Raw genomic sequence first — 27,321 nt, forward strand, 5'->3', positions numbered from 1 at the left:
ACATGACAAAAAGGTGATAGATAATTTAGGGATCCAAATAAAGGCATAGTTTGTCACCATCCTGTGTGAAAATAGTGAAAGCATTTACTGGCCTGGGATCCACGCCATGGTTTTATTTTAATACTCGGTACTCATTCTTCCTTGTGTATAAAATTAGCTTCACAATAGAATTGGAAAGTGTGGTTGCCCTCTTTGTGGTTAGGGGTAATTATACAATCAACTCACTAGGTGGCACTTGACTTAGTTGTATTTGCTGGAGTCAGGCATTCCCTGTGTCACCTCTATTCTTGCTAGAGAGAGACAATAAAGTTTTTTGTTTAACTTTCTGACTGGTTTGCCTCTAAACTTTTCATGATAACCTCAGTGCTTAAAAGAAATGTACTAATGCATGGTCCTGTCTAGAAGCTGCATTTTCTAACTTGTATCTTCTATGCACGAAACTGCCACCACCACCCTGATCCTGACATTTGGCTAGACTTACACAAATGGTCTTCCCTCCAAATTCCACAAATGTCTCACCTGATCAGGGTGCTCCCAATAATACAGTACAGGCAAAACTTGGGATGACAGCTTTAGGATGTGTGGAATTCCTGTGAGGAGCTTCACTCCTTTTCTCAAAACCCTATCAACATTCCTCAGATGTTTTGACTGATGACCCTTCCTCCAAATTCAATTCATATTTCACAGTAAGCAGAGTTTCACTGGTGAATCTATTATCAACCTCACAGACTTGGGAATAGAGTCGTGATGCAGAGGTGACCAGGAAAAAAATGCACTCGTGGCTACTTCACTTTGAACTTGACACTTTGGGTAAGTTGTGGGACTGAGTTTTGGCTCAGGTTAAAAATTAAAAAACCCTGTTCCAGTCAGGGTCAATTTCATTTTAAAATAATAATATCAATTTTATTGAAAGTCTTTTTTTAACATATTAAACATGAAAATTCAAACTCATAAGAAAATACAAAGTAGAAAACATATAGAAAAAGAATAACAAAAAAGACTTTTCATTCTCTTTTTCCCTGTCACATTTATGTCATGCATATCATATCATTTATCCACACATAGAATGGCAGACTCCCGCAGCTCTCACCTGGCTGCCTACCTCTTATCCCAGTGCTTTTTTTCATGCACATCCCCAGAGTTTAATGTGCTACTTCCTAAAAAATATGGACTTCTTGGTTTAAAGGAAACATTTCCCTCACAAAATAACCTGCTGTATAACCTCCTTTAAATAAATGCTAATCCAAAGCATATATATTGTTTGGTAGAATAGGAGTTTAAAATAATAATAAAAATTCCCTCACAAAATAACTTGGTATGCATAAATTAAGGGGAAAGGGGTAGAAATGTTAATCCAAAGCATTGTGGGGTTGTTCCTATTTTGCTAGGATAATTGGAGTTCTTGTTTTATATAGGGGGGTAAAACTTAAGGAGGAATGACTAGAGGGTTAGGTAAGTGAAACTTTGATTGACTGAACAAGTGCTTATGCCCTGCATAGAGATATGACAAAAGGACACTCTAAGATGGCCTTTACTAACAGGTTCCAAGAGCTAGTAGTCGACTCAGGCACTGGCTCATCAGGCCTCAGCCCCTAAAAATAGGTGCCAAGTGCCATGTTCTGCATGCAGGGCTAAAATAAAACCAGCTGTCTCAATCCACTCACTTGAGAGAAGGGAGAGGTGCGTGTTTCAGTGGAGCTGGTCTCCACTAGACTCTGTATTCAGGGGACTGGGAACTTTGTCTCGCAAAGAAAACCAAGCAAAACCAAGTCTGTGTGGAGAGGACTATAAAGATTTTTCAGTGACAAAGAGGCTGCGGTTCTCTCACAGAGTTCTGAACATTAGGAAAGGTAAGTGGGTTGGGCATTATTCTCTGTGTTCATGTGAGTGGGAAGCAAGACATTCCTGTGTGAGCGGTGAACAGAAACTGCTTCCCTCTCAAGACATGGATTTTATGTGGAGATTATAGATACAGCATGGCATTTATTGATACAGGGCTGAGAGGGAGCAAGAACACATGAGTGGCATTTAAATGTTATTTTAGAATCAACAACAACAGCAAAATGGCCAGTACTTGGAATCTCACACCACTCTCTCAACCTGTGACACTCACTGGCTTTGCTTTGTTAGTTTGTGTGGACTTCTAGCTGAGCGGCTGTGGACTGATCAGGTTTGTGCACGCAAACACCACACACTCTGATATATTGGATAAACACCACATGGATACATTTTCAGCACCTAATCATAATGATTGCAGCTCAAGATCAAACCCCAAACTGCAGCACAGAGTGCATTCAAGATTGCACTCCCAATTCCACTTTGTTGGAAGTATACCTTGGTTTGATCTGAACAAACCCCATTGAGGTTAATAGCACCCACTGCATGAAAATCTCTCTCTCGCTCTCTAATTCCTGAGTGCATCAGCATGTTTAAATTAAAACAGCAATCATCATTTTCGTAGCAGCTCAAGTACATCATAATATTTAACATAGCCTTCCTGAACCTGATGCATTCCACATGTTTTGAAGCACAATTCTCTGACCTTTGCTGTCTGGGGCTGACAGGAGGGGATGTCCAAAACATCTGGAGGGCACAAAGGTTTTGTTGTAAAGAGATAGCACACCATTTATGACACTGTGCAAATGTAGGATTGAAGTGAGAACTGAAATTGCCATGGATGTTTAAAATCACCGGGTGGAATTCAATGCAAGAGGAATTCAGTGTGGTGGGAAATGAGGCCCTCCCCTTGTGCTCCCCTGAGCCTGTTCTAGGGGTGTCCCCAACGCCCGGAGCAGATTTAAGGGTTGTGGGGGTATGCAGGTGGGTGAGATGGGGAGGGTGTCTCGTTGTGTGAGCGGACCTCACTTCATGCATTCAACAACTTAAGCCAAGAACACAGAAGAGGGCCTAGAAGCAAAACTAGTAATTAAGAATAAGAAATACAGATCGTTTGAACAGTTTATCTTTTTTGCTTGCTTTTGAATAGTGTGTATGATGTCTGAAAAGTTGTGAACAGATCTTAGAAACTAGCACTGAAACTAGCAGAAGTTTTATACAGCACCGAGTACAATAACTTTTCAAATGTCATATATGGTTAGTGTTAATTTGTTTCTGGTTACATTGTCACAACAGTAATTATTGCGCTGGTATGAACTCTTGTTGGAAAGATAGGCTAGTAATACTCCCAAGTATTTCATGCTAGGTAGGTGCTTTGTTTTTGGTTCTTTTGCCTCCTAATTATTTATTTCAATGGTGAGCTAATACGATAGGGTATTAGATTACACATGACTTGTTCCTTCAGTGAGATCACTGCCCCTAATTGTGCCATGTTGGCTAATAAGTTCACAAGGTATTCAGAAGCAATCCTCATGCAGCCTACCCCATTACTCCAGCATGTATTTAAGGACCATTACCAAGCTGCAATCTTTATAAAAATAGACATGCTGAAAATAGAGGCATGTCCCTCTATCGCTAATATAAACCAACAGCTTAGTGCTTTACAATTAGCACTGTGGTGAAGATCTAGGGATTCTGACTGAAATTTTTGTGGTATTAATAGGCATTGGGTTGCTTTTCCCTACCTCCCTTACCCCCAAGAGCATTCCACTTGGACTTCAAAGTTTAATTAAACCTGAAGTTATTGCTTGTTGAACCTAGCATTCAACACAACTTCCCAAAAGAATTATCTGTTTTTCATTCCAAAATCATATCTACGCCGACTTCAGCATATGGCGTTAGTATGCTCACACACACAGCCAGCTCAGCCCAAAATGGCACAGTCAACGTGCAATGACTGCAGAAAAATGGCTGTGCAACTGTGCAATTAGTCCTTCTTTTTCACCATAAGCATAGCTCAAGACAACTGATCTAACAACTTTTCTACTTCTTGATATTTTGCACTGATATTCTGGCCTGAAATTGAATTTTTCAAACCAGGATGATGGAAATAAACAGGAAGGTAAAGTATTGGTTGTGGCAGAATAACCTTCAGCAGTGGAGATAACTCCTTGCACCAGCACTACCAGCATTTTGAAAGTGCCTTCTCTCCCTGCTGAAGTAGGGAGTGGTCCAGCCTTCTCTGTTTCAGCAAGGAGAGCTTTTGAGATTGGACCCTCAAGGTGTCCCTGTTTTCCAGGGACAGCCCTGGATTTATAGAAGCCATCCTGGTTTCTGATTTGATCCTGAAATGTCCTGCTTTTCCTTAGAATGTCCTTATTTTCATCGGAGAAATGTTGGAGGGTACAGAGTTATGTGACCCACGAGCCAAGGAGCTAAGTAAGCAGCCCTGTATAGGAAAGTTTTTTTAAATGCTTAATGTTTTATTATGTTTTAATGTATGCTGGAAGCTGCTCAGAGTGACTGGGGGAACCCAGTCAGATGGGCAGGGTATTATTATTATTATTATTATTATTATTATTATTATTGAATAATAATTACAGATGTCCTTATTGGAGGGTATGGGAGAGTGAGGATTGCACTCTCCCCATTTTTAAGTGTGTGTGTGTGTGTGTGTGTGTGTGTGTGAGAGAGAGAGAGAGAGAGAGAGAGAGACTATGTGCACATGAATGAATATGTGCAGGCCACACCTACTACAAGCTTCTAACATTAAGTTGCCCACTTCTTTTTCTAATAGTTCTTTCACATACCTCTCATTTAGGTTCTTCTTACTCTCCCAATATCTTTCAAGTTATGTTCCCACATTGTCTAGTAGGTACTTATCTCTTTGCCACCACCATCTCCATCTCCAGCCCCCCCAAATTTAGCATTGTTGACCATCCATCTTATATCTGAGGTTCATCTTTACTTCTGAACTTCTAAGGCCAGCTGAGGTCCTAACCAACTTCAAGACTGCTGCCTCAGGATTGCACTGAAGATACAGATTCAAGTTCATCCTGGGGCAGATTATTTTGGGCTACGAGTCTATCTGCAGCTTTCGGTTTAATCAAGCAGTGCCTTGGCATCATTCGATGTCTGACATTCAAACAAGTTATGTTGTTTTCTTCCCTCCTTATCACTTAAACACTTAATGTCAAATTAGCCAGGGATGAAAAGGTATGTGTACTTTGGAGGATGCTAAAATTAGACAAACAAGTAGTTCCTGACTATTTTGAATAGATCCAGGAAAGGGACAAACAGGAAAACAGTTTCCAATGTAGTGCTGAGAAACTCAAAGAATTTACACTTTTGAAACAGGACTTTCCTTCTTCCTCCCTTTGTGCACTACCTAAATCTGTTCTAGGTGTTCCCCTAACCTTCCAGAGCAAATGGGGCATGTGCAAGCAGAGGACAGTGGACATCCTGCTGCACAAACACAAATCCTTACACTGGCAGGATGGTTACTCAGTGCTACACTAGATACAAACCTTGCTTTAGTGCTTAATGGGGGTGGTGGGGACCTGTGAATTGGAAAACCTGCCATTGCTTTTCTGCAGTGAGCTGTGAGAATGCACAATAACTGCAGGGTCAAAGGGTTGCAGCCATGATAATCTCAACCCATACATCAGAGGTGGGCAATGTGTGGTTCTGGGCCTGTATGCAGCTCTCTGACTAATTTTTAAAGCCCTCTGCAAACTATCAGTTTGTGATGAAAGGCTCTGTTGGAAAAATCAGTACACTGTCCCAACAAAGGCTTGGCTGCAGGCTACACATTCCTAAGGCATGGCAGAACTCTACAATATATGGCTAGGTGTAAACTTACCACTCACAGGTCCTTATAATATCAGTGGAAACAGTTGGTCCTGGCGAGTATAAGCCACTTTCAATTTTAACCTGCGGATTGTCATCAGTTTAATTTTAATTTATTTGAATTAATTTTAGGATGCATTTTAATCGATTGATTGCTTGTTTCTATGCATATTGTATTATTTATATGATGTTAGCCACTCTGAGCCCAGCTCTTGCTAGGGAGGGTGGGGTACAAATAAAAATTTATTATTACAGTGGTACCTCTGGTTGCGAATGGGATCCATTCCGGAGGCCCGTTCGCAACCTGAAAAGAACGCAACCCGCATCTTCGCATGCATGGTCGCAATTTGCCGCTTCTGCGCATGCGTGTGATGTCATTTTGCGTGTCTGCACATGCGTGAGTGGCGAAACCCGGAAGTAACCCTTTCTGGTACTTCCGGGTCGCAGCAGGACGCAACCTGAAAATGCGCAACCTGAAGCAAACGTAACATGAGGTATGACTGTATTATTATTATTATTATTATTATTATTATTATTATTATTATTTGTTTCAACATTTGACATGCCCCCTAGTCTCAGCACCAGGCAAGCAAGTAGGCATCCTTATGAGTACAAAAAGTTTGCACTGTCTGTTCCTGCTGGTGCAGTCATCTCTGCATCCTTGGAGATAGAGATGGAGGCAATGGGACAACTTGAATCCAGATCTACCCTTAGATGCCTCCTCCCTGAAAGCCACGGGCAAACACCAAGGCCACCACACTTATGTTATGCTAATGGTATCTGATGGCCCAGAGGTGGGTCACTCTTCTGCTTAGCCCTGTCCCCAAATCCAATTCTCTGCTTCCCAAGCCATAAGGGCCCTCCCAGCATTCCTCTAGGGCTTTCCTCTGCATCAGGCTCCTCCAACTCCCCAATCTCCTCCCACACCTGCTGCTCATCTGACCACTCTCTCCATGATGTCTCCATGTCTCTTGACATGGGCCAATTCATGTGACAAGAAGTCAGTGCTTTAGATATTCAAATACCAATCTGTAGAGAGCTCTAATTGTTATGATTTGAATTGTGCTATAAAACAGACCAGGAGCCAGTTAGTTGGTTTTAAAACACCAATATATTTTCTTTCCAGACTGTTTAATTCAATTGTCTAGTGACTGCATTTGTATTTTGTATTTAATTTTATTTAAAAAAATAGTAAATACCACAAAAAACATAAAAACCATATTCAAGACATAAATAAATGTCACAAACAAAGGTTTTCAGAACCTAAGTAGAGAAATCGCACCAACCTTACACATATTGCATTATTATCCCAAAAACTGGCTGTATTTTGACCTAATTGAAGTTTCCAGATATTCTTCAAAGGCAGCCTTGCATACAACACTTTGCAGCACTCTAACAGGGATGTTAGTTTAAGGCCGCAACAAAGTACTCATTCCCAATTTTAGTATGCCATTTGGTGGTGGTGAATTGGGAAGACAGGTCTTCAGTTGGGGTGGTGGTGTGGGGGATATTTAAAGGCCAGCAAAGCATTAAAAAAAAAGGCAGTGTACGATAAAATCATTAAAACACCATAAAGCTATAAAACACAGAACAAATGACAAATTAATTCCCTAAAAATGCTTGGAGAAACAAAAATGTTTTTCAGTAGGTGATGAAATATCAGAATTAGCAGCGCCTGCTGGAATTTAATAGGAAGAGTGTTCCAAATTGCTGGTGCCAGTTTGCTGAGAGCCTTGGCTTGCATGGAAAACAAGAGAGCATAAAATAAGTGTGAGACAGAGGACTTCTCCAGGTGATCACAGCAATCTGGCCAGTGTATAAGAGACAAGGTGATCCTTCAGGTAACTGGCTCCTAGGGTGTTTTAAGGGCTTTTATGCACTTTCGGTAATACCTTGGATACTTTAGATACATGTGATAAAAGCAAAGATGGCGGCTATCTCCTTTTCCTCATTAAAAATACAATGGCTGAAAAATGTACTTTGGATGCCACCTGCGATGACATTATTCCAAGTGTGTACATTAGTTTTACTATATGTTTATTAATTTTCAAAAATACAACTGCAAAAAGTCAACAAGGTACACAAATCAATCAAAGTAGGAAAGCAACAACCATAGCTGTAACCATAACTGTAACTGAGTGAAGTTCAGAAGTGGTTTACATATTCATCATCTTCATCTTCACAGATGTGTTGTAGGGGGAGCCGCCTTTGCTCATGGCCGTAGTCAGCATACACCCAGCTATCTGAAAAATTTAGTCCCCACCCTTGAAATTGCCTCCGAATTCAAAGGTTCAAAATCTTTTGCACACGCATACAGTCATGCTCACACACACTGGAAAAGTTTGTTTTTGCAAACCTTTGGCCCACTTGTAGATTGATTGAATGATTGATTGATTTAGCAAAATGTCATTCCATTAAAAAGTCTCTAAGTAGTTTGCATGAAATGCTATAAAATATCCATGAAGGATTTCAATAAAATAAAAATAAAACCAATGGTTTTTAAAAATGTACAGAATTTTTTTTTTTAAGTCTAGGTAGGCTAGTTGTTACCAGAGTGTGACAGGCTATCTCTGTCCAAAGAGCTAAAGTTGCTAAAGTGTACAAGATACTGTGGCTTTAGGGTCATCTGGGGTCATAACAACCTGATATATAATTGGGGGAAGTTAGAAATGTTAGTGTTGAATATGGTATGGAAACACCAGGTGTCCTATGGTATTCATTTAGTTCCCTGCTCATCCAGGCAGATGGAACAGATCGCCCCATATCCATTCTTTGTTTTGTTTTCCACAAGTTTTAAAAATAGTTGTGTTAAAGGGGGAAAGGAATATGACCTGATGAATAATGAAAGCTGAAAATAAAAGAAGTGATTTATTTTTTCACCCTGGGTATGTGCTATAAGCTGTTCAGCATCCGTGTTATATGAGTCCTTCTCTCACATCCCCCCCCCCACCTTGGATCCGTATCATTTTCCAGAGCGTCTTTGAAATATCTCCCTCGGCTTACTGGATTTGTCCAAGAAAGTTGTAATTGCCTTGTCTGTCCCAAATTGAGATGTGTCAATTTTACTTAAAAGGGTTTTTAAAAAGACAAACGTTTGGTTTGAGATGATAATCTGACTTGTCATAAAACTGATCCTAAAGTGGTTTATTTTGGGAGATTGCTGTGCTAGTTGCGCGTCAAATGCCACCATACTGAGAGCCTTCCTCACATTCTGTCTGCCTGTGAGTTGTGCTCTAAAATTGTTGGTTGCATATTTAAATGTGTGGGACCTCACGGGGATCCTAGTTTTAAATAGAAAGGTTGTGCTTGAAGAGTAGCTTAACTGATGATGAAGAAGGCGCCTGAATTTAATCGTCAGGGAATTTTGTATTTTTGTTTGCCTGCTACATGATACTTTTGCCCCATAATACTTTTTGAGGATACACAAGCAAACCTGGGCATGTACAAGAGAGAGCAAAATCAGAAAGACTAAGGCCTGGTCCTGGATAGGGGCTACAGGTACACACAGGTCCCTCTCACATGAATAAACTGATGGAAACAGTCCCCCCACCAAACACACAATAACTTACACAAAGGTCACCTATCCTACACCATTCCTTAAGTTTGCTCACATGCAGAGTGCTTTTTACCTTACTCCCTTTACATTGTCTCTCCTCTCTGAAATATACTCAGAGTCACGTGTAGATTTCATGCTCTTTATTCAGCTCATAGTAGTGAGGAATGGAAGTTTCCCCAAACTCTCTGCTTTATATACATTATTTACACAATGGGCCCCATGTGATTGGCTAATTCCGGGATTCTCCTGTAGGCCAATCAAGTTGCGGATTCACTTCTACCTGGAGCGGATTGGGTGGCTCCTGCGGACCAATCAGACTGCTGCATTCTGAATCCTATTGTTCTAGGACCAATCACACTGCTGCATTTTGGTTCCTATTCAACTCAGTACATAACACTGTCTCTAGTTCCTGTCATGTGTTTATTATGGGAAGGAGGGTCTGACACTGGAAAGGGAAGCACTGGACTATGGCACCAGCCAGTCCCCAGCATTGTGCAGCTCCCCATTTCCCAATGCCCACATATTGAGCATGGCTTTCTGGGCTGAGGAGGCCAGCATGCATAGACTTCTAGTGGACCTGGAAGCATGCACAATCAGGTTTCCAGATCCCACAGAAGGCCTACTCTCAGTGCTATTTTCTACAAAAAGAGGTGACGGAACTCACCATGAGCACCATCCTCATTGAATGGCAATGGTGCCCACCTTAGAGGTGCCAGAACTGAGTTCCAGCTGGAAAAAAGCCCTGCCTGCTCTGCCCCTTCCAATCCTTGAGTGATTAGGACATGAAGCAGGCTTTTCTGTTGACTTCCCTTGCCTCTTGCTCCTCCCTGGTTGCATGTGTATATGTATGTATATATTCAGGTTTGATGGGACAGCTACATATTCCTGCATTGCAAGGGATCGGACTAGATCAGGCATAGGCAAACTCAGCCCTCCAGATGTTTTGGGACTACAATTCCCATCATCCCTGACCACTGGTCCTGTTAGCTAGGGATGATGGGAGTTGTAGTCCCAAAACATCTGGTGGGCCAAGTTTGCCTATGCCTGGACTAGATGATCCTCAGGGTCTCTTCCACCTCTATGATTCTATGTATAAATGCATAAACATATGATTTTTATTACCAGGGAGGGGCAAATCTGTCAATTTCTGCTTCTTTCAGTTCCCCGTTTTTCCACTCTTTAAAAACTGGTGTTTCTGCATCAGTTTCCTCTTTTTATTTTAAGTCCTCATGAAAATTAATTGTGAAAAACTCAGCTACATTAGTAAAGAAAAAGCGTTTTATACGTGTTAGTTACAACACTGTGACACCAGATGGTGCTGTGGAGGTCCGTCTTTCACCAACATGATTTCCCACTTTGAGGTTTAGAATGCTTTTTTGGTGTGTGTAGATCCAGCCAGGATTTTGGAATGAATGTACCCGTGCTTGTATGCATTTTTGCCTATTATACACATTTTTGCAAAGCAATTTCCTTAATATAATGCATTTTTGTTATGCTGGGGTTGCTAACATTTGCATTTTTATGCACACTTTGCCTCAGCATGTGCATTTGTGTAACATTACTCGACTGGAGAAGTGCCTTGCAAAATTCATGAGTTTCAAAGGACGGTAGTGTTTTGGTTTATGTATTTTTTATTTTTTTATTTTTTTTGGAAGGTGCAAATTAGGGAGGTTCACCTTTAACCGTGAACTCATTTCTTTCCTTATCGCTATGCATTATGTACATAATTAAATTATGGAGGTGAAGGTGAAAACTTGGTGAGAGAATATGCACTCCCTGCCAAGATTCATTTGCTCAGTGTTATTTTCCACCAACTTCCATGGGCAGATGGCAGACTAAGGCCACTGTGTCCAAGGCTGAGTTTTCTAATCTCACAACCACATGAGCAAATGTAAAGTCTGTTGCGATTTGGCCACCGTCAAAAAGAAATCTTTATGTTTAGTGGGGTGGGGTAAAGTTTTCAGACACAAATAAATATTGCCTTTCACTGTGCTGCAATAATGGAAACATTCAACTTCTGGCAGGGAACGGAATTGGCGCAAAGCCCGATAGGTACGTGTTTTGCTTTCCATACAAACAGTTTTGTAGTTTTAATCTTCACTTGCTCATGTGGCACCTTTCGGAGGATTTTTGGCAGTAAGTTTGATTGTGTTATAGGAGGTTCAGAGGTTCAAAGCAGCCTTCTATTTTTAATCTGCCAGGGGAGTTTAATTCCCATTCTTTCATGCCTTATAAGTGCTGCAAAGATAATTACTTAAGTGATATTCCTGGCACATGTTTTCTGCTCTGGCTTTAAAGAGGTGAAGCAGAGCACACCTTATATGATACAAACTGCTATCGAAACACAGCAACATACCCTCCAAGTGTCCCTATTTTCCAGGGATGGTCCTGGAATTACCAAAAGCCATCCTGGCTCCTGATTTGATCCTGGAATGTCCCTAATTTCCCTGTCAGCACTGCTGCCACCGAACTTGGGGAGAAGGATGAGCCACTGCTTATCTCGAGCAGGGCCAGCAGTGGCAATGACAGCTGTGAGGGAACATCCCATGGCCTTTCCATGGCTGCCACTGTTGGCCTCCACTGTTGGGCAGCTTGTAGCAGAGAACGGGTGAAGAGAAGGAGAGGCTGCTACCATCAAGGCCCAACCCAATGTGACACACTGGCTCTGAGGGGCAGGCAGAGGCCACCTTGGGTGGGAAGGAGGGAGGAGTGGAGCGAAGCGCAAGGAGTCTTGATTTCTCTAAGAAGTGCTTTGTGCCTCCACATCTTGCCCCTTTCTGAAACTTATTCATTGCTTTTCGTTCAGTAAATCTACCAAAGAATGAATTAAATTAAAATTAGGATTAAGGGGCTTTTCCCTGGACAGTGGAGGGCGTGTGTGCTGTGTTTGATTTGTGTTGCAGTGGTGGAAATGCTCTGTGGCAGCGGATGGGCCAAAAATGGGGGGCCGAGGAGGGTCAGTTGTGGGGAGTGAGAAATGTCCCTATTTTCATCTGAGGAATGTTGGGAGGTATGCAACACAAATGTGCATGTGATTACTCTCAATAGTTTAGGTCAGGCATAGGCAAACTCGGCCCTCCAGATGTTTTGGGACTACAACTCCCATGATCCCTAGCTAACAGGACCAGTGGTCAGGGATGATGGGAATTGTAGTCTCAAAATATCTGGAGGGCCGAGTTTGCATATGCCTGGTTTAGGTTAACCATAGTTCATTGTTGTAGCATATATCATCCATGAACCCCCTCCCTTAAATAAAACCTGTTTAGGTAATGGAGAATTTAGTTGCAGCAGTATATATGGAGCACAAGAACTTTGCTCTTGAAGTTGGCTCCCAAAGTTGTTTTAACTGCAGGTCAGCTGTACCTCTTCCAGACAGAATAATCCGCATGCATTTGTTCACTTGTGCATTTATCACACTTAGAAAGATTGCACATTTAAAACTGCTCATTGACTAGGGCAAAGACTATATAATTAAAAGAAAAGGGAAATTGGGAAGAATAAAGGAGGGCAGGGGCAAGAGGTAACCTTAGCTGCTCTCAGGTTTATCTGCCATCATGAAGAGGGAGAATATAGATTTCCCTGAACAGGAAAGGTAATTTTTGTGAGGGCAAAAACCAATCAACTCCTTCCTAATCCTTATCTTTCCTTGAACATGCTTGTCAAGGGCAGCCTGTTCAGAATGGAAAAGCAGCCATAAAGCCCTGCCATTTGAAACAACTGTTGCATTGCCATGCAAAAACCATTGCAAATGGGTCTCATCTGCAGATATAATGATGAAGTTTGGTTGGTTCTCATGGGATGGATGTTGGCAGTGAAGCTCTCATGAACCTCAAAGATGTGGCCACAGTCTAACATAGTTTCTGTCTCTTTAAGTTATCTGAAACAGGGAAGCACAGGCATAGGCAAACTCCGGCGTTCCAGATGTTTTGAGACTACAACCCCCATCATCCCTGACCACTGGTCCTGTTAGCTAGGGATGGTGGGAATTGTAGTTCCAAAACATCTGGAGGTCCGAAGTTTGCCTATGCCTGGGTAAGCATTTAGCAAGAGCAGGGGCCATCCCATCTCCACCACCCACCATCACGATGTGACATCAGAAACTGCACTTTGCACCTTCCAACTTCCTGGGGGTTCTTAAAAGGACAAAAGCTGTTCCTCTGTCAGAAAACAAAAATCGGGTTCCCTCGTAAGATGTCAGTTGTCAGCTCTGCCCCAAGAATTGACAAGCTTCTCACAAATGTGCCCCCACCTCCCTCAGACGGTTTGGTCTCAGCTGATAAACATGATAGCCTGGCAAGTAGTCTCAGGTGTCCTTGCAGGGACATTTGCGCAGAATGTCAGGTTTGCATTCATCAACTTTTTAAAAAGGTGATTTCGACGCTTAAAAAAACATTGTGGCACTGGGAAATAATTTCAGAGTGAGTCAGGCAGATTTTGAGAACCGCACGGCTGTCAGAAAGGGAGCAGTGACATTTCTATGGCAAGAAATAAGACACACGCTCTCTGCTTTTTACTCCTCTGTCTCGCTCTCTCGCTCCCCCTCTCCTTCCCTTTGAATTAAACTGTACACTTCTAGGCTCTCACATACCTTATAGGTTGGGTTACCCATGAGGTTGAATATTTCAGTATGTCCCACTTTATATGCAATTTGAGTGCACCCACCTCTATAAACCCTTTCCCAGCAGTTCTTCTGTCAGATTCTGTTACTTCTCTAGGCTTAATTTATGAAAGGGGAAAAGAAAAGGAAGCTGCTATGAGAGCACTTAAGGCAGGAAATTATTAAGGCAGGAGAGTACCCCTGTTGCACTAGCAAAGCCCTCGTTATGGATCGGTCTATATTGATTATGACATCATATCTTTCTGGAAGTTATAGCTGAGTAATTCAGATGTAGTTATTATAAGGCTGAGAGACTGACTTGATGGGAGGCAAAATCCATTCTAATCCTTGCTTTGCATCCAACACATCCAATTTTCATTGGTTCCATTTATAATAATAAATACCCCTCATTAAGCGGAGAACGGTATGGCAACATTATTTAATATGTGTGTGCAATTATGAGGCATAGAAAACAAATGCCGGAAAAAACATAATCACAATTTACATATTAAAGATGAATCATAGCACCCTTCAAGCGTCTTTAGTAGTTGGAGTTCTTTTTTATGTTGCACGCTGATGTATTCTTCCAAAGGGTTTCCCCCATTATTTCACTTATATGTGTTCTGCAATGGCATGTAAAATGAGACCAAGTTCTTTTATTTTTATTATTTCTAGGTAATTTCAGTATGTGAAAAGAAATGTATTAAAGCATAGCTAAAATAAGCAGCCAAGTCTCTCTTTTTTTTTGAAATCCAATAGCCCATTGATTTGGGCAGCATAATTTGGGCGGGAAGGCCCACGTCCCAAAAAGTCTCGAGTTTCCTTCTCCCTTTGTATGCCTTTATTCCATTCATAAATGAAATTGCTAATTGTGCATACTGCATATTGATTGGAGAGGAAGCAGATTCCAAGTGTTCTAAAATAGTTCTTTTAGCAACTACAATGCCCTTAACAGTAAATGCCTGTTGAGCTACTGGGAAATGACCAGATGCTGGTATATATCTCAGGAGGAGTTCTTTAAAATTAAATTACATGATGTCAGACGCATCAGATTAAATGCATTTTGAAATTTAGAACAAAAGCGACAGACCGTTGTGAACATCTACAACATAGAAATTAAATTAACCTCCTGATAGATTGTTATAAGAACCTTCCCACTCACCCCATACCTAAACTAATGGAATAATCTAGGCTTGTTCCAGCAACTTTCACATGGGCTAAGGTGCTTTGCTGATTAGCAGTTTTCTTTTCTTCTAACCTCTCCAAAATGCTACACTTAAATTTTTTTTTGGTGGTTTTAAAGTGTCATGATCATTGCCGTCTGAGGATATGGACAAGCTGTTTGAAGAGGTTTAGACAACCACCTTTGCCCATCTTGGCTTCTTAGAACTAGCTGTAGGAAGTTGACAGGGTGGGTCCAGGGTGGGATGAATGCTTTCCTGGAGAAGGAGACTGTGGTGTGCGCCCTTCCTTAAGGTCTCCTCCCTGGATCCAGAAGTGTTAAACAACTAATGCCAATTGTCAAATATCCCCTTTGGGGGCAAAATGCTTGAGAAGGTGGTAGTGGACCAGCTTCAGATATGCTTGGAGGAAGCTGATTACTTGGGCCCCTTCCAGTCAGGCCTCAGACCTGGTCATAATACTGAAACTGCCTTTGTCAGCCTTGTTGGTGACATTTATCAGGAGAAAGATGGGGAGAGTGTACCCTACTTGTTTCCCCTCAATCTTTCAGTAGCTTTTGATCCTTGGTATCTTTCCAGAGCACCCCAGGAATGTAGGACTGGGGGCACTGTACTTTGGTGGCTCCACTCTTATTTCCTGGCCATTTCCAGAAAGTGGTTAGAATGCTGATTGCGCAGCTTCTATAAAGGAAGTGAAAGATCCATTTGCTTGGGAGAAAGAATTCGGACAACACCTGCAGATGAAACAGGAAGGACTGTGTGTTGTTGGCAAGAGAAATAATCATGGTCTAATCACTTCTAAGCACTTTATAAATTTGTTGAAATGTACAAAATCCTCTTGTTACTTCATACTTTTCAACATTTCTCTGATAAAAATAGGGACATCCTATTCCATAATAATAATAATTTTATTTATAGCCCCACCCATCTAAAAGGGTTCCCCTAGCCATTTTTGGCAGCTTCCAACATATACATAAACCTAATAAAACATTAATTATTATTTTTTTAAAAAAATCTTCCCTATACTGGACTGCAATTGTCTTCTAAAGATTATATAGTTACTTATCTCCTTGGCCTCAGGGGTTGCATAACCATACCTGCCAGAATTTATCTGATGAAAATATGGATGTCCTAAGGAAATGTGGGATGTTCCAGGATCAAGTCAGAAACCAGGACGGCTTCTGTAAATCTGGGACTCTCCCTGGAAAATAGGGACACTTGGAGGGCCCCATATATTTAATGTCATAATATAGTCCCAGAAAATCATGCGAAGATATGGTGGTAATCATAATCAATGCAAAAAAAATACAGATAGCCGTGTTAGTCCATTGTGTGTGTAAGGAGCGGGGAGGGGGGGAATCAAAAACGTAACAGTGGTATAATACTTTCCTTAGGACCTATGACAAGGACAGAGTGTAGTGAACAAGCTTTTGCACCCACAGTTCTTCATCCAGCTGGACATTAAGCAAATATAAAATAAAACTTTTTTAAAAGCGGTGGAGGAGAGAATGAGTCTTCTTGCAGTCTTAAGATGGCGCACATGAAGTCTTATGCAAACTATCAGTGCAATCCTATAAATGTCTAGTAAGAAAAAAGGTCCATTTTGCTCAATGGGCTTTCTCCCAGCACTAATTAAATTAGATCATGATGTATGCAAAAGAGCTTTCAGGTTCACCAAAGGTTACTAGGACATCATGGCTGTTTCCCTTTCAAAAATATAAAAACCAGCAATATTTGCTTCTGAATATTGCAGCAATTCCATATTTGCTAATTGCTGAACCTTTCAAACACTCTGGGTGCTGTCAAACAAAGTTGTTCCATTAGCTCAAGGATACTTGGTTGTGCAATGAAACTTCTCCCTCTCCTTTTTCTGTGCTCCTCCTGTCTGTTCTGTGGTTCTCTCAACTGTCTGGACCAGATTTGGGGAGGGTTTGGGGCAAGCACATGGGAAGAGGAGGGGGAGTTCTGTTGTGCAGGTGGAAATCTTTGCACATATGGAACTATTTTGTTGGATGCCTCTGTCTGCCCACACATCAATGAAAGTGGAGGAATCCCAAGATTGTAACAAGAGGCTGAATTCAGGACACAGGGTGTTCGGCCTGAGAGCTGTACATTATTGCCTGTACTAACCCTTCGTCCCACCAAGATGCTCAAAGGTTAGCACAGTATGTCCATGTGGGAATTGATAGCAAGGCAGCATTTCAATCAATACAGAATTGCTGGCTGAACACTTCCCATTTTCTAGAGGAAAACATCCTGTTCGCAGAAGTTTGTGTGCTGCCAAATCAAAGTTTCCAAGCAGTGTAAAGCTTGCCCGCACAGGAATGGTGCAATTTTTATGAGGTAAACTTGGGGGAGATGGGTGGTTGATTCTCTACAGAGAGATTATTAATAAGCCAGAGGATGTTCACAACTTATTTTCTTCATCCCTGCGTACACCAAGAGTGAAGATATTCATGGTGATGCTTTTAAGGCATCCTTTCAATTATAAATGATTCTCTTAGCCTGGCAAGGGAATAGGGAAAATGCCAACAGAAGAGACTGCTGGGTACTTGTTTGTGAATGGAGACATTTCTGAGGTGCTAGAGATGGCTGCGTATACATTTCTCTGTACTCCTGGATCAAGCAGCATATATTAGTTTCACAGAGTAAGTCAAAGGAAGCAAGAGTTTGGGCAGAGTTCTGCTCTACCTGTTTTGCATTCCTCTCTCTCCCCCACTTGCTGTCTCTCTCTCTCACACACACACACACATAGCCAGCATTTAATGACAATCTCTACTTTGCATGAATATGCTGTTTAAAAACAAAACCACGACCCAGTGCTCAAGTTAGAGCAGATAATGAAGAGGGGTTCTTAATGAAAATCACATTCCCACACTGCTTAAATGTTCCCCCCCGTCCCCCCCCCCCATCGTGCTCCTTTCATCTTTTACCTTCTAAAAATAATAGCTGAGAAGGCCTTCAGAAAAGGGTATGGGGGACAGAGTGGGGATGGGTGGTGGAGCTATAATTTGATCACTGCTGTGGCTAGCCACAGCTAACAGCCTGGAAGACAGGAGCAAGGATTAAAAATGGACGTTATTTTTGTTTAATGTACAACAGTGGATTCCTCTCCAGTCAACTGGAGCAAATGCTCTTCCAGTAAATTTCGAAGGAAGTGTTTTTTGGTGGGCTTACAATTATTATCTTTTTTGTACATTCTCTTCTCCTTAGACCTAATACAGAAGAAAGGGGAAGAGCTATGCAGATGACTGCTGTTTATTAACAATCAGCATGCCTTTGCCAAAAAGAAATTGCTACATGTGTAATGTTTTACGGGCCATCAGAACAGCATATTCCTCCAGTAACTATAGGGGAAGACTCCACCTGCTGGTGTGTTTCTGAGTACTACTGCACTCCAATGTGGCTAACACAATGCCTTTAATGCACATTCGGAGCATATTCTTTCCCTCAAAGAATTCTGGACACTGTAAGTTTACCCCTCACAGAGCTACAATTTCCAGCATCCTTTAACAAACTACATTTCCTGGAATTATTATTTTTTTGGGGGGGTGCTCTGAATGTGCTTTAAGAGCACAGTGTTGTACCCACAGCATGAACAGCAGCTATTTCATAGTATTAACCAACCGAGGGGAAATTGACCTTGCTGCTCTGGTTTCTAAGCACAGACTTCCAAGTGCTCCTATTTTCCAGGGGCAATCCTGGATTTACAGAAGCCGTACCAGTTTCTCATTTGATCTGAGAAAGTCCTGTTTTTCCTTAGGACATTCCTATTTTCATTGGAGAAATGTTGGAGGGTATGGAGTTATGTGACCTCCCCCAGCCCCCAAGCCAAGAAGATAAGTAACTATACATGCTTTAGAAGACATCTGAAGGCAGCCCTGTATAGGGAAGTTTTAAAATGTTTAATGTTTTATTATAAGTTGGAAGCTGCCCACAATGGCCGAGGCACCCCAGTCAGATGGGCAGGGTATGAATAATAAAATTATTATTTATTATTATTATTTTTCTTATTAAACAGGACGCCCCTATTTTCGCTGGAGAAATGATAGTCCTTTATCACAAGGAAGGTTTACTGCTCTGTACCAGCTGTGTTTCAACTGTAGCAGAATGAAGGACTTGGGGATACTTAGAAAATTTGATTTTCTAAGTAAAGGGGAATTTGACCTTGCAGCTCTGCTCTCTAAGTCTTCAGCAAATGAAGTCCTTGCCCTCCTTTCTTTCTGGGTTCTACTACACGGCAGAATGACAAATATATTTTAGGGACTTTAGGGACTACTTTGCACTGCTATAGTTCATCATGTAATCCCCATTACATAAAAGCAGGGTTGAGGAACATTTATTCTGTCAATATTGCTGCATTTCCTTGGGGGGGGGGGAGGCGGTTCCTGCTGGCATGTTAGCAGTGGGCAGGGCCTGAACCCAGTGAGCCACCCATAGCCCCGTTCTTTAATAATAATAATAATATTTTATTTATACCCCGCCCTTCCCGGTTCAGAAAACCGGGTTCAGGGCGGCTAACAACAAATTTAAAACACTTAATTGATGCAACAAAAAACAGCATAAAATAAAATATAAAACGTGAATAACAATAAATTCAGAATTCAAAAATCAATTTAGGGGGGAAATCCATCCAATAAACGTTAGATGATCACCACGGCTAGCTGGCTAAATTAGTCCTATTTGGGCCAGTGAGGAGACCAGGGGAGAATTAGCTATGGGATCCCAGAGATGGTAATGACACTTCATTCTGCTGTTACACTCATGAGTCTCTTGTGGACTTCCTACTGACATAGGTTTAGCAATTTTGAGTGTTAGATTCAATGGGCTTTTGATCTGATCCAGCAGGAATCTTCTTGCATTATAAGAAAAAGTGTAACTGAGTCCACTGGGTTTCAATTCAGACATAGGGCTAATTACCGGTCTATTACTCTTATGATAGCAGCCATATCAAAGATATGTATAATCAAAACTTCACGTTAACAGCCTCATGCAACTTTCCCATTGAGCCATCACAAGCATTAATCTGCTTCTCTTTAAACCAGTATTTCTAGATAGGTGCGTTTAAAACAGCAACAGCAGAGAGGTGTATTTTTCTCTAGCTGTAGGTTTGTCTGCAGCTTCTGCCATCCAGGCACACCACAGCTGGTAGCAGGATAAAAAGAAACGAGTTTATAGGAAACCACAGGGAGCAATGCTAACTGTATCACCTTCAACTCTCTAAGAAAGAAACTATTGTCTGGCTTTAGCCTCTATTGCTTTGTTCTGTCCCTTGTTCATAAAAAAAGAAGAAGAATCAGCCCAGAAATATCAATAAGCTATTTTAAGAACCAATGAAAAATCTTGCAAATTCTAACTACTAAACTAAGTTAGTATTCTGGTAATAGTAACAAAGGCATTATAGAGGACGTGCCACTAGCAGCCCAAGAGTTCGAAAAGGAATTCACTGCTCATGGCATATGGACACATCTTTCACGTAAACTTATAAGATTTTGTCTTATGACACTTTTGACCAGAAGGGGTGGGGGTGGGGCAGGGAATCTATTTGTATCTTAAGAACATAAAGAAAAGCCCTGCTGGATTCTGTTTTTATTATGTATTTTGTGTGTTTTATAATGTTATTGGATGCGGGTGGTGCTGTGGTCTAAACCACTGAGCCACTTGGGCTTGTTGATCGGAAGGTAAGTGGTTTGAATCCCCATGACGAGGTGAGCTACCGTTGCTCTGTCCCAGCTCCTGCCAACCTAGCAGTTCAAAAGCACACCAGTGCAAGTAAATAAATAGGTACCACTGTGGCAGGAAGGTAAACGGTGTTTCCGTGTGCTCTGGTTTCCGTCACAGTGTTCCATTGCGCCTGAAGCGGCTTAGTCATGTTGGTCATATGACCCAGAAAGCTGTCTGTGGACTAATGCCTGCTCCCTCGGCCTGAAAGCAAGATGAGCACCACAACCTTATAGACTCCTTTGACTGGACTTAACCATCCAGGGGTCATTTACCTTTACCTTTACCTTATTGGTCTTTATTGGCATAATATGTTGTATATAGTAATTTTATGTTGTGAAGTGCCAAGATCTATGGGTATAGGGCAGCATACAAAATTAATGCAATAATAATAATAATATCTTGTTTCCTACTCTTGTGCTTTGATGCTGGAGGTGATGCATAGTGCTCAGGACCAGTAGTCCTTGGAAGAGCTGCTTCTCTGAAATCCTTTCCCAATTCCAACCATTACTTGCTATTTGAATATAACAAGTGGAAGTGAGAATAAGAAAGAACAAAATAGCACTACTTGTTCTTGAATGCAATTGCCTATTCTCTGTGAGTGAGCAACCTGAAAGCTTTCCGGATACTCTTTCCAGATGGAAATAGAACAGCTCATATGAAACCAAGTTTACATTCTACAATGGGCATAACTAAATGACAAGAAAACAAGAAATGCTTTGAGTACTATAGTACTAATACTAGTCCTATAGGCTGTCACTGCCAGTGGGAGAGGGAGTTCGTGTCATTCTTACTGTGGGAACCTGTATATACCCAAAGTCAAGCTTTGCAGATCTTGGTTTAATGCCTTATTGCAACCTTTAAAAAAAGCTTGACCCTTCTGAATACTCTAACACAGTGTTTCTCAAACTTGGGTCTTCAGCTGCTGTTAGACTATAACTCCAATCATCCCTAACCGCTAGTCCTGCTAGCTAGGGGTGATGGGAGTTGTAGTCCAACAACAGCTAGAGACCCAAGTTTGAGAAACGCTGCTCTAACATTTGTGTGGCTGGCTTCTCAAGCATGTGTGGATGTTCATCATTTGTGTAGTAGTGAGACCAAGATTCCATTCCTCCTTGCTCACTGGTGTCTCAACTCATGCCATCCTGTATGAAGCACCACCATGTCTCTGGAGTTATTGTTGCAAAGTTGTGTTCTAAGAAATAAAACTTTCAAAAGGACAGGGTTATAAAGTGAGGATGAAAATGACTGAGAGGCTGAAAACCCTAGCAAACTCATGAATCTCATCAGCTGTGCATGGAGAGCCAGTAACAATTTTCCAGCCTCACATCCCCTACTGTGATCGAAGCGGAAGGAACAAACACCAATAAAAATGTAAGGACTTTTAAAGCAAAGTAGTGTTGGTAACAAATCACGATGACCTCACCTGCAAGCCTCATAGGCTGCAGTCCGATGCTCTGCGAGCAAGTTCCACTGAATTCAGTGGGGTTTATTTCTGAGTAGACACATGCTGGATTGTGCTTACAGAGTCGAATGGAAGGCTCATGAAGATGGGGCTGTTCTTTCTGGAACATTAAGTGCATAAATTGATCCTAAATGGTGTTTGGCTCCATAGTCTTTTGTTATTTTGCTCATTTCAGTTGCATGCTTGGAGTGTGAATGTATGGTTGAAATCAACAAGCATAGGTGTAATATAGAGGAATATTTTTTGGTCAAATTTACAAATGCTGGGTTTCCTGTTCCCCTCTGCTGAAAAGGTTATATTGTAGCCCAGCTAAGAGCTCAATATAATGGTTGTTAAGCTCATTAAACTGCAAATAAAAAAGCATATTATGACAAGAAAATGCACATATTTGACAGGAATAATTTCATTAATTGCCGGTTGGAAGGAAAATTACTGACCTGGTTGTGAGGCTAATAGAGGAAGTAATTTATGTTTTGCGTTTTCACAAAAAGTTTTACAGAACTAAGGGGACAACCTATGGGCTTGGGAGTAGTCAGCCCCTGCACAGTGACTTCATTTTGCAGTACTTCAAGGGAGGTCAAAATAATTAATTATTGTGAAGGATTTATCACGGTCCTGCAGGCAAAATAATTAATAGTAAAAGACTGAATTGTGGAGATCACATTCATAGAATTATAGAATTGTAGAGTTGGAAGGGACCCCAAGGGTCATCCAGTCCATTATTGTATAGTTGCACACCACCCCTATAGCTGAGCAGAGCGAGATTCCCAGGTGCTCCCCAGGGTTTGTATTTTGTTTGGAAATGAGGCACAGTGGAGACTGTGGTGTCTTTATGATATATGGTTTATTTACAAATATATACAACCTGAGCCTATGATGGAGGGGTTCACAGCGTTACAAGTCCCAGAAGGTCTTCTTTCTCCCTTTTGCTGCAACCTCTGATTATCTAGATTTTCCCTCTTTTCTAGCAAGAAGCCTTCTAACCTTAAACAGTTTCTGGAACTGGCGTTACCGCTATCCCGCTTTCCCATTCAGTAGGTGTTGAACACCCTTGAGAATCCAAGGAAAGTTTCTTGGCGCAAGGAAAACCAATACAGTGGTGCCTCGCAAGACGAAAATAATCCATTCCACAAGTCTCTTCGTCTAGCGGTTTTTTCGTCTTGCGAAGCACGGCCATTAGCGGCTTAGCGGCTTAGTGCTATTAGCGGCTTAGCGGCTATTAACGGCTTAGCGGCTTAGCAGCTATTAGCAGCTTAGCAGCTTAGAAAAAGAAGAAAAGGGGAAAAAACTCACAAGACTCGCAAGACGAAAATGTCTTGCGAAGCAAGCCCATAGGGAAATTCGTCTTGCGAAGCGCCTTGAAAAACGGAAAACCCTTTCGTCTAGCGAGTTTTTCATCTTGTGAGGCATTCGTCTTGCGGGGCAACACTGTAGGTGCCTCCTGTTCATTCATAGCTGCCACATGCAGCATTAAAAACATGTATTTAAAACATTTATAAACCATATTTCCATTGTAAGGCCAGCTTATATCATAGGAAAGCAGCCCGGTAAGCATATCATAAATAAACAAACAACAAAGCCAGAGGCAGGTCACAACAGGTAAAACAATCTGATAACAGGTAATCAGCTCATTGTACTAAATATAATAAACAGCTGCATCTACGCATTATAGAAATATTGCATAGATGCAGCACCGTGGCCGTTTGTATAATTCTCTAAGGAAAAAACAAAGAAAGTAGCAGTTTTGCCTATCTCTGGTACTAGCAAAATGATTTTAAAATGGCTCATTAATTGTGTTTTAGGGGCTTTTAATCATTTGTTGCGGATGTTAATCTTTTATACCACAATCCAATCCAAACTAGCTCCCATTTGACTTTTGTTTATGGAAAGGGTATATAAATGCAGGCTTTAATAAATAAATATAAACCATTCCACTTCCTCCTTACTTCACACAGAAATAATCCTTTTCTTCATACCCTTGTGTTCTTGTCTCGTTTTGTTCTGTTTTAGGTTCCGTAGGTGGTAAGAAATCAGCCAGTGGACAGCCAGGAGGGACTAGCCAGAGCAACAAGGAGCCCCAGGAGGTGGTCTCACTGAAGGAGAGGATGGCTTTGTATCAAGCAGCTGTGTCCAAAGTAGAGATCAGCAATTCCTCTGCAAATGTAAGTGAGCCACCTTTGCCTCCTAAGCCTTTAGTTTGATAGTGTGCCAGTGTTCTTTGCCTTCATACCATCTCTTCAAAGCAAGTATTTGTCAAGTGATAATGTTCCATCCTGCCTTTCTTTCATGAGTCACGTGATAAGAAGGCACAATTTTCCCTGTCTGGTCCACGATAGGCTGTTCATACAACCAGTAGGCAAACAGGTAAGCAGACCATTTGTCATAGCTTGTTTCAGTAGCAGCACATGTGGAAGCATTGCCCTTGCTTACTCCCCCCACCCTGTAAGATTTTATTAAAGTTTTTTCATAATAGAGTAAGATGAAAGAAACTAATCTAAATATAAACAGGAAGGAAGGAAGGAAGGAAGGAAGGAAGGAAGGAAGGAAGGAAGGAAGGAAACACAGAGTCCTCCCTCAAAGGTGGATCTTAACCCTTGTGTCACACAGAAAGTGGTGGACCCTCCTCCAAACTCTCACCTGGGAGCTTTCCTTTCGCTCACTCTGGCAGGTCTTCCCTTCCCTGCCTCTCACTCAGTCAATGTCCTTCACCAACCATCCATCACCTTTGTGTGTCTGTAATTCTTATAATGGCCCAGAGCAGAGGACATCAAAGGAAAACAAAACAAAAAGAAAGAAAAAATGATAAAAGAAGGAAAGGAAAGAAGAAGAAGAAAAAGAAGAAGAAGAAAGAGAAATGACAAGGACTTCTGGTTTTCTACCTGTCAGTTACATAAAAGAAATTATTCAAAAAACTCACCCTAGGATGACATCCAACTTGTTCTACTTTCTCTTCAGCAATATTTCCCCAATCTTCAGACCCAAGTGTCTCAAATTAATTCATTTCCCTTTCCCCACAAAACATACCCACAAAAATCCAAAGGAGTTCTATAATTAGCTGCTGCTTACCTTGATGGGGTTGAGTTGGGACAGGTTGGTGGTGAGCAGTGGTGGTCCTGCCAATTTACTCGCATGGTCCCAACCTCACATCACCCTGCCCTGGCCCATTTCTGTCCTGGTAAACATCAGCGATGTTGGTGTTGGGGAGTTGGCTTGGTAGCTCCTCCCTAGCACACATGCCATTGCAGACTGTGCTTGTTATACAATCGCACCTTGGAAGTCGAATGGAATCCATTCTGGAAGTCCATTCGACTTCCAAAATGTTCGGAAACCAAAGCGCGGCTTCCTGCAGCAAATCGGAAACTGCGGAAGCCCTGTCGGATGTTCGGCTTCCAAAAATAGTTCGCAAACTGTAACAGTCAAACCATAACGTTTGTGACATTTGGGAGCCAAAATGTTTGACTAGCAAGGCACTCGACTTCCAAGGTACAACAGTACTGACAAAATATCCTGGGATTAAGAGGCCCATTACTTAGCTCCACAGTTCTTCCAAATAATGTACAGTGGTACCTAGGTTTAAGTACTTAATTCGTTCTGGAGGTCCGTTCTTAACCTGAAACTGTTCTTAACCTGAAGCACCACTTTAGCTAATGGGGCCTCCAGCTGCTGCCGCCACGTGATTTCTGTTCTCATCCTGAAGCAAAGTTCTTAACCCGAAGTACTATTTCTGGGTTAGCGCAGTCTGTAACCTGAAGCGTATGTAACCCGAGGTACCACTGCATAGTGGATTCACCTCTTTTGGAGTTGGGGACCTGGTAGTCATATTTGAAAGGCGGTAAGAACTGACCCTGTCCTCAACTGGAAGTCCAAGGAAAGTGTCTGATTGTGGGCCCTACTGAGGGATAACAAAAATGATTAGAAGCTAAACTCATGGGGTTTGCTCTGAAGGTGTAACTAATTCCTGGAGAGCTCAGGAAAATAAATTGCTCACTGCAAAGATAATAATGTGGGTCAGAGGGATCGCTGCTGTGCTCCCACTTGGGTGCCTGCTTTCTGCTCAGAAGTGCTGACGTCAGCTCTCCCAATGGAAGCTTCTGCTCACGGATTAATCTTTGCTTAGCTGCATATGAGAATTCACGTCCAAGGCATAATAAAATGAGCCTGGGCTCCTTAGATATTGGTTTTTCTCTGTAAGTGTTATTTCAAAACTGCCAGTGCTTTCTACAGTTCATTTCCAATGTATTTCCAATATTTACTCCAATTTTTTTGAAATTTCTGTTCATCCTGATCTCGTATTCTATCTGTTAATCTAGCAAGTTCGGCATAATTTACCATTTTAACCTGCCAGTCACTTATACTAGGTATAATTTCCGTTTTCCAGTTTTGCGCCAACATAATTCTTGCGGCTGTGGTGGCATAGAGGAATAGCATTTTGTCCTCTTTTTTTATTTCTTTGCCTGGCATTGCCAGCAGAAAGGCTTCGGGTTTTTTGGGAAAAGTGTATTTGAAAATTTTTTAAAGTTCATTGTAAATTGATTCCCAAAAAGCTTTCACTTTGTTACAAGACCACCACATGTGGTAGAGGTCGCCTTCTGCTTCTCCACACTTCCAACAACTTTTATTCTTTAATCTATACATTTTTGCCAGTTTCACTGGTGTATGATACCACCTGTAGATCATTTTCCAGATGTTTTCCCTCAATGCCATACAAGCCGTAAACTTTATGTTGCTATTCCATAATTCCATCCATCTTTCAAACTCGATATTGTGGCCAATATCCATCGCCCACTTTATCATTACCTCCTTCACCTCCTCGTCCTTTGTATACCAGTCCAGTAATATATTGTAAATCTTAGATAGAGTTTTGCTCTCACCCTCTACCACTTCTTCATTAAATCTAGATTTTTTATCTTCAAATCCTATTTTCTTTTTATCTTCATTTAGCAAACCGTTCACCTGATGGTATTGCAACCAGCTAGTGAATTGGTTTTTAACCTCCTCATACGGTCTGAGTTTGATACCTTGGTCTGTTTTAATTATAAGTTCTTTGTATGTGGCATTCTTCTCTTCCATATTGGTTTTCTTAATAGTCAACACCTCTATTGGTGAAATCCACCAT

General features: G+C 41.4%; 1 protein-coding gene across 1 annotated transcript in view; it reads left to right on the forward strand.

The window, feature by feature from the left end:
* The first annotated feature begins 1,715 nt into the window (after window positions 1–1,715).
* The window catches only part of XIRP2 (xin actin binding repeat containing 2), an 82,001-nt gene continuing 56,395 nt past the window's right edge, over window positions 1,716–27,321 (forward strand). The window contains exons 1-2 of the mRNA XM_081869917.1: window positions 1,716–1,850; window positions 24,216–24,367. Coding sequence (XP_081726043.1) covers window positions 24,311–24,367 — 57 coding nt within the window. The 5' untranslated portion in view covers window positions 1,716–1,850; window positions 24,216–24,310. The remainder of the gene's footprint in view (window positions 1,851–24,215; window positions 24,368–27,321) is intronic.

This window comes from Podarcis erhardii, assembly GCF_964252035.2.
Source record: "Podarcis erhardii genome assembly, chromosome: 1".
NCBI lineage: Eukaryota > Metazoa > Chordata > Lepidosauria > Squamata > Lacertidae > Podarcis > Podarcis erhardii.